Source organism: Pogona vitticeps, chromosome ZW-PAR (assembly GCF_051106095.1).
Source record: "Pogona vitticeps strain Pit_001003342236 chromosome ZW-PAR, PviZW2.1, whole genome shotgun sequence".
NCBI lineage: Eukaryota > Metazoa > Chordata > Lepidosauria > Squamata > Agamidae > Pogona > Pogona vitticeps.
In genome coordinates, this window is record NC_135800.1 from 5,632,857 (window position 1) to 5,647,398 (window position 14,542).

At 55.1% G+C, this 14,542-nt stretch overlaps 1 protein-coding gene across 6 annotated transcripts in view; it reads left to right on the forward strand.

Annotated features, from left to right (window-relative positions):
- Window positions 1-14,542, forward strand: part of EXD3 (exonuclease 3'-5' domain containing 3) — a 72,705-nt gene that overhangs the window by 27,901 nt on the left and 30,262 nt on the right. For all 6 annotated transcript variants that reach the window (XM_072984569.2, XM_078382641.1, XM_072984567.2 and 3 more), the window contains 7 exons: window positions 79-295; window positions 381-490; window positions 1,243-1,432; window positions 2,238-2,404; window positions 2,524-2,694; window positions 3,555-3,608; window positions 4,206-4,337. In XM_072984569.2, coding sequence (XP_072840670.2) covers window positions 79-295; window positions 381-490; window positions 1,243-1,432; window positions 2,238-2,404; window positions 2,524-2,694; window positions 3,555-3,608; window positions 4,206-4,337 — 1,041 coding nt within the window. The remainder of the gene's footprint in view (window positions 1-78; window positions 296-380; window positions 491-1,242; window positions 1,433-2,237; window positions 2,405-2,523; window positions 2,695-3,554; window positions 3,609-4,205; window positions 4,338-14,542) is intronic.

Here is a 14,542-nt window from a genome sequence, read left to right on the forward strand (position 1 = left end):
AAATGTGTGGCTTCTCGGGGAGGGGGGGGGCTTTGTGTTTCTGTGCAGGAGAGTGACGAAGCTTCTCTCCTCTTGCAGCCCGGCCGGATCGTTGGCATCGACATGGAGTGGCGTTCCTCCTTTGGCTTCGTGGGGGAGAAGCCCCGCGTCTCGCTCGTCCAGCTGGCCATCCAGGGCAGGGTTTTCCTCCTGGACATGCTGCAGCTGCTCGGGCAGGACCATCAGGGGGAGGAGGAGGAAAGGCTGGCCTGCTTCTTCCAGGCCCTTTTCGCCGATCCTGCCATCACCAAGCTCGGTACGACCCACCCCCACCCCCAGGGTTCCTCCAGCTGGGTCTCCTCAGCCGGGCCAACCTTTGCTTCGTCTTTTGCTTTCTCCAGGCTATGGGATGTTGGGGGACCTGTGCAGCCTCAGGGGGACCAGTGTGGCTTTCCAGGAGGTGGGCAAGCAGATGTGCGCCTTCCTGGATCTTCTAGCTGTGCAGAGACAGGTAAAGGAGAAAAACGGGGAAAGCCTCCTCTGGCAGCCGGATGGGCTCCTTGTAGCTTAAAAAGCAGGTCACCCTCTGAATAGAAACCCAGGGTCCTTCCATCACCATCCCCGGCTGCTCCAGTTTCTCGCTTCCTCTTACGTTCAGATATTGTTGCCTCTTCTCTTAACTGCTGGCAACCTCGCATGTCCCTGTTTGGTCTCAGGCCTTCTCTACTGAGCAGTCTGAATATTCATGGACATCCCCTGGCATCTCAGTAGCCGAGTCACAGAACTTGGGCAGGTTCCCAGGGCCAGTATTCAGGGGCGTACAAACTGGGACTGGAAGTCTTCTGCAGAAATTTTGAAAGCTCTCTGTCTCTATCGATCTATCATCAGCTCTTTCCTTCCTTCCTTCCTTCCTTCCTTCCTTCCTTCCCTCCCTCCCTCCCTCCCTCCCTCCCTCCCTCTCTCTCTCTCTCTCTCTCTCCCTCTCTCTCTATCAACCAATCAACCAGTGACCACTTCTTGAGGCTTCTGGGAGCAGCGAGAGATCTTTTTTGCCTGGGAAAAGGGCAGGGCCCGGGGGGGGGAAGTCTGGGCAGCCTTGGTGGGCTGTATGGCCACCCCCTGATTTAGTGTGGAATGCTTTTGGCTGCCAGCAGTGTGTGTCGCTGCCTGGGTTCAGGTGGATTTGCAGGAGGCCTGCTCTCTGTTCCCCGCTCGCGGTGACTCTCGCCCTGGCCTCCCCCTTTCCCCTCTGTTCTCCTTCAGTTCCCGAAAGGCTTCAAGGAGGCAAAGAAGGGCTTCCAGGAGGTGGACTCTTTCCCGGCGGAAGGCGGCAAGCAGGTTCGGGGACTCAGCCTGCTGGTGCGGGACCTCCTCGGGAAACCCCTGGACAAGACGGAGCAGCTCTCCAATTGGGACAGGAGGCCTCTCCGAGAGGACCAGATTCTCTATGCAGGTTGGGACGCCCTGAGTGTGGCTGCTGTTGTCAAGGATGCTGCTCAGAGCAGAGGGAAAGAGTCTGGTGGGCCGGGCTGCTCCGTGGGATTCTTTCTGGGGCATCCCCTTAGAGGTGGTGAGGGTTTAGCCTGGGTCTTCTAAAGCAGCGGATCTCAAACAAGGGTCCCCAGATGTTTCTGGACTGCAACTCCCAGAAATCCTGGCCAGCACACCAAGGGGTGAATCCTTCTGGGAGTTGTCGTCCAAGAACATCCGGGGTGCTCTTTTGGCCCAAGGGACCAGACCAAGTTTACCTTTCATGAGCTTTGAGGAAAGCAACTTGGCTGTGGGTGAAGTCCAGAGAGCTGGATGCAGCCCTGGGGCTGAGTCCCCACCTCCCAAGGTCCTGGCCATTAAATCCTACCACATCTCCTTCCCACCAAGAACGCCTTGGCTGATCGAGCCAGGAGCCACTCTCCCACCCACCTGGGGAGGAGCCGCGATGGTCTACCTGATAAGGCTGTTGTACATCTCCGTGAGGTCGCTTTGCAGTGCTCAAGGCAGGCTGCGGTGCAGACATTCATATTATTGTGGCATCTTAAAGCCAGGCGTCTTCTGTTTGGTATAAGGTTTCGTGGACTCCGGCCTGACGTCAGCCGTGGCTTACAGTCCACGAAAGCTTGTGCTGGGCAAAAGTGGTCAGCTTGGACAGTTGCAGAAGACATTTTTATGCTCTGATGGTCTTCCTGCCCCGGAGCAGCGGAAGGAAACTTAGTGGGTGCTTTTCCGCCTGGGCTCCTGCTCCCTGGCTGTTCCCTCTGCAGCGTCGGATGCTTACTGCTTGCTGGAGATTTACGCAACACTGTTGAAGGATCCGGTGGCCTTTGGTCTGAGTCCCGACCTCATGACGCCTCTGGCGGGCAAGGCCTGCCCCGGAGCCAAAGCAAAGAAGTCCGCGAGGCAGCAAAAGGTGCGGAGTCCACACACAGAGGTTCGTTGGTCTCTGCATCTTGGGAAAGTGTGTTTTCCAGCCCCGAATGCTTTTGTGTGTTTGGGCGGAGGTGGTGGTGGTGGTGGAATCTTTCAGGGGGGGTTTCCTCTCCTTTCCAGATCTCTGAACCAGCTCCGGAAGGGCCCCCTGCCGCTTCGTCCTCCATTCCGATCCAGGACTTCCGCGTGGTCTGTGACAACATGCTGCAGGGCCTGGGCCGGTATCTGCGCTGCCTCGGGGCGGACGTCCAGATCCTGGAGAACGAGGATGAGCACCGGAAGGCGGCTGAGGTGAGCGGCCCTGAGGAGGCTGGGAGGTTTTGGGGGGAGCCGGAGGGGGTGGCGTGCAGACTCCATGCTGGGTTGCAGCGGAGGCCGGGGTCCAGAGCTTGGGGGGGGGGTCACTTACGTGAAAGGCCGCAGGTTCTTACTAGGAGTTCACTTTGGCTTCTGTTGGGGTGCTTGCTTTTCATCCCCCAAAGACTCCTGCCTTGGGAGGGAGACCGACAACTAGATCTTTGTGGACTTCTCCGGTTTTTGCAGGCTTCTTTTCTGTGACTCCCCCTGGTTATTCATTGGGGGGGGGGGGGAAGCAGGGTAGGGATGCAAGAAGATGCTAGGATTGTGAGGTGAGGACTGGCCGGGTGCAATGCTTGAGCCTCCTGGGAGAGCCGGGTTGAAATCTTCACACAGCCATGGGACGCATCCCTTCGTTTTGGCCTCTTCGGCTCCTCCCAGGCACGGGCGTACTCCTTTAAAGGGTGGTTGTCACGTTCACACGGGTACTGGACCTTCCTAGGCCTTTCTTCATTCATCCTAAAAGCAGGCATTTTTCTAGCTGTAACAACAACAGGCTTCTCAAGCGGCGAATTAAACACCAGCTAAAAATCAGCAAAGAGGCATCCACAAAGCAGTTAACCTGCCCAGCTCTGCCTCAGCTCCTGTCTGTGGAAGTAGCCAGGGAGAAAAACTAGAACTCGCCTCCCGGGCTTCCTTACGCAAGAGGAGCCACAAAGATAAGGGGCCTCCACCCCAAAAGACTTCCTTATGTGCCTTCCCATGACCCTTTGCCTGGAATCACATCCTCTCCCTCTCTCGGTTCTGTTTTTGATGCTGCCCCAGTTAAATGAAGATGTCTTTTCTTTTTTCAGATTGCAAGACAAGAAGGACGAGTGATTTTAACCTCTGGCCTTCCGTATCAGACGGTACGCACTACGTTTCCCATGCAAGTGATAAGGTTTCGGGCATGAGGTGCTCAGATCCACTTCAGGGTGTGCGTGGCAGAAAACGGCCTTTTATTATTCCCCTTGCAAACCCCTCCAGTAACTCCTCCCTGCAACTGGAAAGGCAGCATATCAGGGCAAATTGTTCCCTGCTAGGCTAGATGTCCTAAGGCAGCTTTCCAGCAAAGAGCGGGGAGAGGAGTCCTTGTTTGTCACAAAGACGTGGCTTGTGCTCTTGAGGTAGACTGCCCCTGTATGTGGAGCTTTTCTAATGGCATCCTGAGCACAGCCTTTTCTTTGTCCTCCTCCCTTCTGAAAGTGCCTCGTCCTCAACCAAATCTATCTGATGTGTTTTGTAGCATATGGTGGAGTTTTGCAAACGAAGGGTCCTCAAAACAGGACCAGAGGCGAACCCATCACTTCCTAGCTCATGGTCCACCACCGCTGGACACCCACGTTCTTGCATCGTTCTTGTAACTGTGCGCCCCCGACCCCACCCCTGTGAGCTGCTGTGAGGTGTGGGGCCCCTCTGGCGCTGCTCCTCAGAGTCCTCCTCCTTCTCCTCCTCTCTTTCTGCAGCTGCATTCCCAGGTGGGGGAAGGCCGCTGCTTCCAGGTGGATTGCTCCGAGAAGGCCAAGGACCAAGCCCTACAGGTGTTGAAGCATTTTGGGGTCCAGGTCAACCTGGCCGACGTCTTCAGCCGTTGCCAGGTAGGACTCGGCGCCCTCCCTGGGCCTCCCGCCGGGTGCGTCCGTTTCCCTGGCCCTCCAGAGCCGTGGCTTGTTCGTCAGGCTTCCTTGGCGGGCCTTGTGCCACCTCCAAAGGTGACCGCCGGCGCTTGTTGTGGCCGATGGCGCTCCGTCGCAGCCTCTCCTTGTTTTGCTCCTCTGAGAAGCAAGAGGAAAAGCAGCCGTTAGTGGTCAGGGATCCTCCAGGGTTGGCCTGGGTGTGGACTAGCCGTGTAAGTCAGTGGCAGCGAAACAAACACAAAACAACGCACCCGACAAAGAATCTTACGGCCGCTTAAAGGCCCATAAGCCGTCCGGGAAATGGAACCCACTTTGTACAGGGGTGGCCGGAGAAGCTCTGGCCAAACCAAAGGCTTCTGCTTCTGTGTTTTTTCGCTCTACTCCTGGCAACTCTCCAGTGACCCCCTCATCAGAGTTGTGTGTGTGTGTGTGTGTGTAGGGTCGACTGGGAGAACAAGGCGCCTCCCTGGTCCCCTGCTGAACGACAACCAGAGGCAAGAGAGAGAAGCGCTGGCTTCTTACTTGGCGGCCGCCACCTCTCTCTCTCTCTCTCTCTCTCTTTTCCTTTGCCCCGTCATCGGTTGGCCACCCCGGCTTGTGGCTGTGAAGTTTCATCATGTGAACCCAGGGAGGGAGGGAGGGAGGGGGTGACTTTTAGGAGGAGAGGAAGAGGCACAGCCCCTTCCCTCCCTTGGAGGCCTTTGCAGGCCACTTTGAAGCCAGCCTGGGAACCTCGGTCTCTATCGGTTGATAATTACTAATATAGATCCCGCAAGCTGTCATTGGGGTTAGCAAGTGCGACGGGAGCCTTGCAGTGAAGTCTGCCCAGGGGTGAGGGGTGTGTGTGTGTGTGTGTGAGAGTGCGCACCACGGTTCCTTTAATGTGGGCCCGGCGGATGACTCCAAAGGCTGCTGGGAACGCTCTGCCCTCTTGGTTCTCACTGCCGATCACCCACCTTTGCCTCCACGGATCTGGGGTGCTGCAGGGGTTTGGAGGCGAAGTCCCTCCGTCCCTGGCCAGAAAGAGAGAGAGGGAGATTTCAGCCCAAGCCGGGAGCTTCTTTTCAGCTCCGGTTGTGTACTTTGCCTTTCTTTTTCTCACTTGGTCCAAAATCTGTGAGGTTTTGCTCTCTCCTCCTCTCTGGGGCAAGCTGAAGATGAGCAGAATCCCATCACCACCACCACCCTGATTTTAGGGCTCGCTTCCCTCATTATTCCTTTTTTTCCCCCCAAACTGCTGCTAGATTTGGCCTCCATTTCTGCCCTAAAGCAAAGGGATAGGAATGAACGCATTACGAGTACTACACAGGATTTTTCCAGATGGGGAGGTGCCTGCAGCTTCTCTGCATGCTCTGTGGCCCCCATCCTGCCTCTTCCCAATTATTTTTTTGCCTGCTTAGTGAATAGCGATGTGTCTCGACATAGAGGTGGGAGCGGATCCTTAGGCCACCATTCTTCCTTGGCTGCGGCCGAGGTGCCGGGTAAGGTTTCTGTATGAGTTACTTTCTAAGCTGGACTGATGACCTAGAGTCGGACCCCTCCTGATGATCCTTTTGCATGGGGGGGGCTTTCTCAACCCAGCACCCCCCTGACCTATTAGAGGGATTCACTCTGTCTCCCTCAGTGCCTGTGAATGTGGGGTGGCCTTGTGCAACACATCGGGAGGGTGTTCGGCTGGAGAAGACCACTCTGCAGGGAGAGTGTCAAGATGTTTGCCTCCAGCATCTGGTGCTTAGAATAAGGTCGCTTCTGACTTCGCCTGTTCTCTGGACTCGTCCCTTTGCTGATCACGGCCAGAGACCCACCAGCCGCCGACTTGCTCTAATCCTCGTTCCTTTTTCCTAAAGTTGGTAGCCTTAGGCAGGAGCCGCAAGGGGGGTGGGCGGGGGGGGCTCCCAAGGGGTGACGGTCCCCTTGGGAAGCACCCTCTGGCTGTGTGGGGTTCCCACCTGGCTCTTCCCAGCTGTCTCGGCTTTGCTACCGCTAAGAGTTACCTCCTCCTCTTCCTGCTTCTTGGTCCTTTCGATGTCTGTAAAATTTCCCAGGATTTCCTCTGACCGAGGAGATGGGGATGAGGATGAGGATGGTGGAATGGGCTGGCCATTGTCCGGAGTCTCACCCGCAGAAGCTGCTCCCTCCTCCTCCTGATGGCTCGGTACTGCCTAGTTCCCACAGGCTGTGTATTTTCCTGCCAAGATCTCAGTATCTTCAGAGATCCAGTGAAGCATGAAGGTCATGACAAGCGAAGAATGAGAGGCTGGGATTCCTCCTCACCCCCCTTTCCACCAACCCCATGGGCTCTGCCTCCCGGCTTCCACTTTTTGCCCACAAGCTGTAGGCTGTTCTCCGTCTGTCTGTCCGACTCTCTCTCTCTCTCTCTCTCTCTGTCCATGGTGGGTCATTCATTGTTTTGGAGGGCTGCTATGCACAGATTTACAGAGAAAGGAGCTGGATGCTTTTTTTTTCTGCAATAGAGGACCATCGTGCTGTAGGTTTGAGGAATCTGTCTTTGTCACACACCCTGGAGGAGTTCCTTGCAGTTAAGAATTTGGAGAAAGGCTGCTACATACAGTTGCATGGGGTGGAGTAATAAGGGAATGAAGATCCCCAGTGTAGTGTAGTAGATAGAGTGATGGACTAGGACTCTGGAGATCTGGGTTCAAATCTCCCCGCTCAGCCATGGGAACTCACTAGGGGAGTGGAATTACTGTAGTAAAACCACTCCTTAAATAGCTTTCTCTCATTCTCTCTCTCTCTCACACACACACACACACACACACACACTCACACACACACACACACACACACACACACACTCACACACACACACACACACACACACACACACACACACACACACACACACAGAGAGAGAGCATGATGAAGTTACATTTCAAAAGCAGCATAATGACTGGGAACCCAACTGTCTTATTGGCGGAAGAAGTAAAAAATCACAATGGCTTTATAAAGTTGCTTTGTAAAGATAAGGATTTTCCTAGGTTTATGCTAGAGATGGGCACGAACCTTGATTTGGAGGTTCGTGCTGGTTCGTCAGTGCATTCCCTCCCCCCACTCCACGACCAGCTGCTCCACTCACCAGCCCGTGTGCATTGGTCATCTCCTCCTCCTCCTCATGCGATCGTCCAATCATAGCAGGAGTGCATGGTTCCTTCTTCTGCCTCCTCTGGCAACCACCCACTCAGATAAAGAGCCGGGGCTGGGATTTCTGCAGCACTGCCTTTGATTGGGTGGCTGCTGGAGGAGGCGGAGGAGGGAAGCATGTGGTCCTGCTATGACTGGACGATCACGCAAGGAGGAAGAGGAGGAGATCAGCAGTGCACACTGGCTGGTGAGTTGCAGAACTGGCTGGAGGGTAGGGAAAGAGAACCTCCAAACCCAGGTTTGTGCCCATCTCTAGCTTATGCCATTCTCTTTTTAATCCTTGTTATGAAAGTAACAGACAGAGCAGCAAGTTACTTTTCAATAGTTCTAAAAGTAGTTACAGTGAGTTACTTTTGAAACACTTTTTGGCAAGTAGTGGGAACAAATTACTTTTAGAAAATAACTTTCGAAAACCCTTCCCATGAGTTCTAGGGAGAAAAGGAGGAGAGGATGGAGGTGGACTTTCCGATTTATCCAACCTGTCCAGCTGCGTCTGGGTTTTTGGTCCCAGAGAAAGGTGGTGCTTTAGAGAGCCTGTCGCAAGCTGCACATGGCCAGGTTCTGCTCCAGATGATGCGTTTGGAGGAGGAAGATGGGAGGGGGAGAGGGAGGGGGTTTGGTGGACAGATCGCTGCCCTCACTGCCCTGAAGCGAAGAAGGGGAAGGTCCCCGGGAGACCACTAGAGAGGGCTGGCCAGAGGGGGCCCGATGACGTGGCCCCTCCTCCTTCCCACGTGCCCGAAAGAAGTCCGTGGCGTGAGAAAGCCCGCTGCCACCCATGGCCCCTTCTTCACCCAGCTGGCCTCCTGTCCCTGGAGTCTCTCTCTGCTGTCAGAGTTCAGCCTTCCCGATGCGGGCCTTCCCAGGCCTTTCCTCCCGGTCATTTTTTTTTTTTTTTTTTGGTGGCAGGCGGGCGGTGCACAGCTTTTTTTATCCGCCTGGGCTCTGCTGCTCTGCTGTTCTTTTCCAAGCTTGCAATGCCTAACCACTGTGGTATTTTTCCAACCTTACAATGGGAAAACTCATTCCTTTTTTTGTTTTGCTTTTAAGTACCTTTCCAAGGCCGGCGCTGTCGAGAGGTGGCCCTTGGGGGGGGGTCATCTCAGAACTTTTGGGGAACCTCCTGGGGGGAGTCATGCAGTGCTTCTCAGGGTCCGTCTGCAAAGGGCTTGTTTGACGGGGAAGGGGAGCGGGGGCTCCGGAGACCAATCGGCAACCACAAGCTTGCCTTTCAAACACCCACCCCCCTTTTAAATGTGGCCCCTCCAGGAAAGGCACCTGTTCAGGAGGTAACTGTAGGGTCTACCCCTGAAAGCCCCACCTTTGTTGGCCTTTCTCAGATCCCACCACTCTGGCTCAAGGCAAAGCTGGCCTGGGCTCCCTCCCTCTCCCTCCGTCCCACCCCCACCCCACCCCACTGCTGGGAGTACACGCCAAAGCCCTGCAAGAGAGGAGTCTTGGGTTACAGCGGCGAGGAGAATTGGTTATGCAGGGTTCATGGCAGGGTTGGTCCAATTGCATTAGAGGACAGAGCGAGGGAAGGTAGCGTGAAAGCCGAAGCTGGCTTCGGAGGGGCTCGGCCTCCTGATTTTATAGGCTGGGAAGGGACGTGACCCCCCCCCCAGCCTGGGTTTGCCTCCGAAACAGACACTCAGCCTCCGTCCCATTTTGTTCCCTCGGCACTGCATGGGGTGATGTGAGCGCAGAGCGGCCTTCTCGGCCCCTTTCCGCCACTTCTTTATGGCGAGCTGCTGAGGATTCCTTGGGGGTGGAGGACGTCTCAACCCACACAGGGCAAAGAGGAGAAGGTGGCCTGTCGGCTCCCTTTGGCCCCTCTGTGTAGGTCTCATGAATGTCCAGGCGAGCGCAAGCAGGAGAAGGCTCTTCCTTGCACGGCGTAGATACGACTTGCCTGGTTAAAGAGAAATCCATTCAAGTTAGATGCCTTACTTCGTTGTTGTCTGTTGGTTAGTTAATGTTTTTGCTCAGCCTTTTCTGCACTGGGCTGAAGGCGGTGGGCTTGGTTCTCCTGCCACCGTCAGAAGATCCACAACCGCACCATCCCAACTGAACAGATGTTCAAACAGGCCGAGGCAGGACTTCTCCAGGCAAAGCGCACCAGGCTTGTGGAACTCCCTGCCACGAGATTGACGGCGGGGGTGGACAAGCCGTCACAAAAGGATGGGGGGGGGAACCCAGCTTGGACCTTCTTGTGGCCTTCCTTCTGGCCACTTTGTGAGAGACGGAAAGAAGGACCCACCCAATCCTACCCAGGTGAAGAGGATCTCAGAATAGAGCCTCCATGTTTAGAGGCAAAGCTTCTGAGAGGGACCGTTATGGACGGTAGCGGCTTGAGCACTTGAGCCCAGCCAGTGTGGCCACCAACCCCTCTCTGGCTGTGGGCTTTGAGGAGACCTTTCCCACTGCTCCGTTTAGAAGCCGTGCATCTCCTGAGAAGCCCTGTTATCTCGGGCTTGGTTTGCTGGGTGCTTTTCAGGCCACTGAGTCCCATTCTAGGAGAATTGGGTGGTCCTGCAGTTCCTGCTTCCAGGAAGCTCTCTGTGTGTGTTTGTGTGTGTGTGTCTGACAAGCCCTTGGCAAAGCTTGCCTCTGAATCCCATCCCTTCCAGGGGTAGGGGGGCCTGATCCCAGACTCCCCTGGACCTGCCTCTCCCAGACTAGCGGAAGTGCCCACAGCCCATTGGGGTGAGAGGGAGGAAAGAAGGGGCCCCTGCGCCTCCCGCTTGCCCCTGAGCCAGCCTTTCCCCATCTTTGGGAAACGTAGAGCAGCAGCACCTCTGTTTTTTCCCCAGCCGGCAGGACCGTCCCGGCAAGGAGAAGCCGCATTGCTGAGAATTGGCAGCGACACCAGCGGCAACGCAGGGCGGCCAGGCCAGCTCTGGTTATCCGAGGCCATGGACTCAAATAATGGCCGATCAAAACAAGGGCTTTGTTTGGATTGGAAACCTCCAAAGTGGCAGTTTGTGTGTGTGTGTGTGTGTGTCCTTTTGTGAGGAGGTTTGTGAGGCAGTTGAGGAGAGCCGCCAAAGTCAGCGTGCCGTTTCTGTGTACCTTTTATACCCTTAAAACGTGACGTCGATGATCATCGTCTTAGAATTGTGTAGCTGGAAGGGACCCTCTGGATCATCGGGTTCAGCCCCCATCAAGGACACACCGTGGGGGGGGGATCGAACTTCCAACCCCTGGCCCCCACAGCCAGAGGAAGACCTAAATCACAGAGCTGTCCTAAATGATAATTGCAGCCATAGAACGCGCGTAAACGAAGGAGGTAAAGGATCCTCTCAACCTGACAGCCCAGTGAGGAGTTTTCAAAGCCCCACAGTGTTTCCTGCCTGGAAAATGCGTGGTTTGATCTCGAGGAGATCCTGCGTGGCTCGGGCAGACCCATTGAACCAGAGAGATTTGCGTCAAGGTTGACTCGCCTTCCAGTAACTGCCCTGATGGATCTACTCTAGCTGGGACGAGCCAGTTGGATTTAGGGCAGTGGAACTAGCCACGGTGGCCTTTGGTGACCACATCTATTTATAGATTACATTTATCTCCTGCCCATCGAGTTGACAAGCCACGACATCTTGTGGCAGGGGGTTCCACAGCTCTGTTGGGCTTTTGTCCTGCTCCAGCCAGTCCTGCATCTCCTGCCCGGTCATTCTCTGGAGAAGCTGCCTGGGGAGGAAGATGTCAAGCAGAAGATGGCTCTCTGCACGTCCCCCCCCCACACACACACAGTGGCCTTTATTGGGAAGGAAAGAACATCTCGTGTCCCCCCCCCCGACACTTTTGGTAGCCTCTTTGGTGGCCCTGCTCCCGTGGCCATAAGGAACCTCACAAGACCTGGTCTGGGGAAGGCTTGACCTCCTTGGGTCTTCCTTGGGGAAAGGCGGAGGGGGCCACCAAGACTTGAATAGCAGGGGAGGCTCCAGGGTTTCCCCTCTTCCCCCTGGCATTGTTCCTGCGGGATCAGAAAGACAGAGGGGATGTGTGGGAAGAAAGGCAGGTTTTTGCAGGGGAGGGGAAGGGTGCCCCTCCTCTAAACGAACAATGGACCCAAGCAGCTCCTTTGCCAGCCAGACCCCTTTCTTTCTTTCTTTCTTTCTTTCTTTCTTTCTTTCTTTCTTTCTTTCTTTCTTTCTTTCTTTCTTTCTTTCTTTCTTTCTTTCTTTCTTTCTTTCTTTCTTTTCTTTCTTTCTTTCTTTCTTTCTTTCTTTCTTTCTTGTTTTAAAACCGAGCTAGCCTGTGATGCAAGTTATAAATTCCTTGGCAACGAAGGAGGAGGAGAGAGAGCACCAGGCAAACTTCACACTCTTGTCTGTCCGGCTCTTTTATAGCCAACCCTGCGGTCTCACAAACACACACAAACATCAGACTTTGGTGCGCTTAGCAAGGGGCTTGGGGACTGCCAGTTTCCTCTGGAGTTGAGCTGGGATAAGGCGTCGGTGGTGGGGAAGACAGAGGCTTCCCGTAGGAGCCGATGGCTCTCGGGGAGCCTGGGGTGAGCCTTTTGGCTCCTCTGTGGGACTGGAGGCTCAGTAAAAGAGAGCAGGCCCACCCGGGGAAGAAAACCTACATGTTTGCAAAAGGCCACCTCGGCTTTGCCCAACCGGGGAACGTCCAGGCAACCTCAAGCCCTCTTTGTCCGTCTCCAAAATTCTTTGCAGCCCTTATTTTTCACAGTTTGCTCTCTCTCTCTCTCTCTCTCTTGCCAATTTCCCAAGAGGGCTGTTGGAGGGCAAGGATTTCTCACGATCACAAAAACAAAACGGAGCCTTCATCATCCTCCCCGGGAGAAGGAGGGTGCGAACATGACCTCACAAGGGTCCCCTTTGTGGAAAGCCCATCTTGCTTAGATCTTCCAGACAGATAAGCCCCCCCTTCTCTCTCTTTCCCAGTCTCCCCTCACCCACACGACCCCATTGCTTAGGGGGTGTGATATTTTAAGCCAGGCTTTTAAAAGCCAAGGTGGGTGCGTTTCCCCCACCACCACCACCACAGCCTTCTGGAAGGGGAGAGACATCTTTTCAGCTCATGGGTTGGTGTCAGGATGTTTCCCCTTGCGCTCGGCTCAGTTGTGCTGGTCTGCAGGGTCTCCTTCTTAGTTCTGGCCTCGCCCAGGACTGAACAGGTCTGCTCCAAAATAAAAATGAATTTTCAGCAGTAGCTGAATGTCCCGTTCTGCATTTAGGCCGGGAAAAAAATCAGATGCGCAAAATGGGGAGAGCTGGCAGGACAGTCATACCTATGAAAAAGCTGCTAGGAGGTGGTCTAAGAATCATCTTCAGATATTAGAAAGGTGGTCACATGGAGGATGGTGCTCACTGGTCTCCATTCGCCTTGTGAGAAATTGTACTTATTCTACTTTGTGACAAGAAGGACTGTTGCAATGGTGGAAGGGACTCCTTCAGGAAGCGGCGGCTGCCGTTCTTCCTTCGATGCTTCAAAGCAGAGTTTGGGAGGCATCTCTCTCTCTGGAGCAGGGGTGAGACTAGATGGCCTTTGGGGGGATCCCTTCCCATTCTACCGGTCTGTGATTCTGTTCATGGCTGGCCTTGCAGCCATCGAAAGACCATTTCCATGTCTGTGATTCAGTTCTCCAGGCTCAAGGGCTCTGCCCCCCCCACCTTGTTCGTCCCGGACGGGGCTGCAGGGGGAGGGGGGTTGGCTGTGGGGCGCTTTTAGGTCCTCAAAGCCCTTTCCGATCACCTTTCTGCCCTGCCTTGGCTTTGCTACGTAGGTAGGGGGAATGAAGTAGTAAGTTGTGAGTGAGGGGGGGCTCTCCTGATTCCCTCCAGTCCTGTGATAGTTCTCCCCTGTTTCCATCCCCTCTCCACCCCCTGCAACATTTCCCACGGGGATGCGCAGAGCGGCTTTTGCCCGGGGACGGGGCATTTCCCCAGTTCCCAGAGGCCCCCGTCCCGCCTCGACGCTCTGTTTGTGCGAGTGAAAGTTCCCACGCTATAAATACACAGCGGCCGATAAGGGAAAAAGGCAGCCGGGGCAGAGAAAAGCCCGTGGAAATAACCTTTCCTCCGGCAGGAGCAAAATCATGGGTGGCTCCCCTTAAAGAAACATGTGGGTCTCCTCGTCCTTTGCTTGGCTGTGTATGGGGGGGTATGATGGCAGAGAGGGCCAGAAGCCCCCCAACCCATCATCCAGGTGCCCCCCCCCGTTTCATGACACATGAAGGAGCCGCAGAGGAAAGGAAGCCTCTTTTAGAAAAGAAAAGCATCTTTGCCTCTAAGCCGCAGGTGGAGACCCTGCAGGATGATGATGGGGGGGGGCTGGTTCCACTTGGCCGTGGAGCCTTTTTTTTTTTTCCTCTGACTGCCCCCCATGGCTCTTGTGAAGGCCCAAGGGGGGAAACAAGTCCGTCCGTCCATTGGTGGGTTGCTGTCCTGGGATTTTCTCCCCTGGTCACTTTTCCTGCATGGCATTGACCGTTGAGAATGACCAAATGACCAAATCAATAAAAAGGCCGCACCCGCCTTGCAAGGTTTTGAGCCTCCGGCAGGGATCCTCTGCCTGTATTTGTGCTGGTTTTGTCCCCCCTCCCAGCCCTGTCTTGGGAAGGGGGCATCAGCTATGCCCCCTACCAGCCCCCACCAGACCTGTGAGTGGCAGGATGAGCTTCCTTGCCTGGGTGTGTGTGTGTGTATGTGTATGTGTCACTCTCTCCTCCTTTCCTGGGGGAGGTGGGAATGAACGCCTGTGCTTTTTTGCATGTGTGTGTGTGTGTGTGTGTGTATGCTGGTCCCGGTGGCTGTTTGCACTCAGGCGGGGCCCCTTTAATCAGCCTGGCCATCCTGCGCCTTGGATTGTCTTAACATCCGACCTGGCACCAAGGCAAGAATGTCAGCGCACGCCGCGTGCACACACACACACACACACACACACACACACACACACACACACACACACAGAGGGGCAAGTGGATGTGGGGGAAGAGAAGGCAGGGGAGGGGAGCCGTTTCGGGTGGGGTGGGGGTGGGC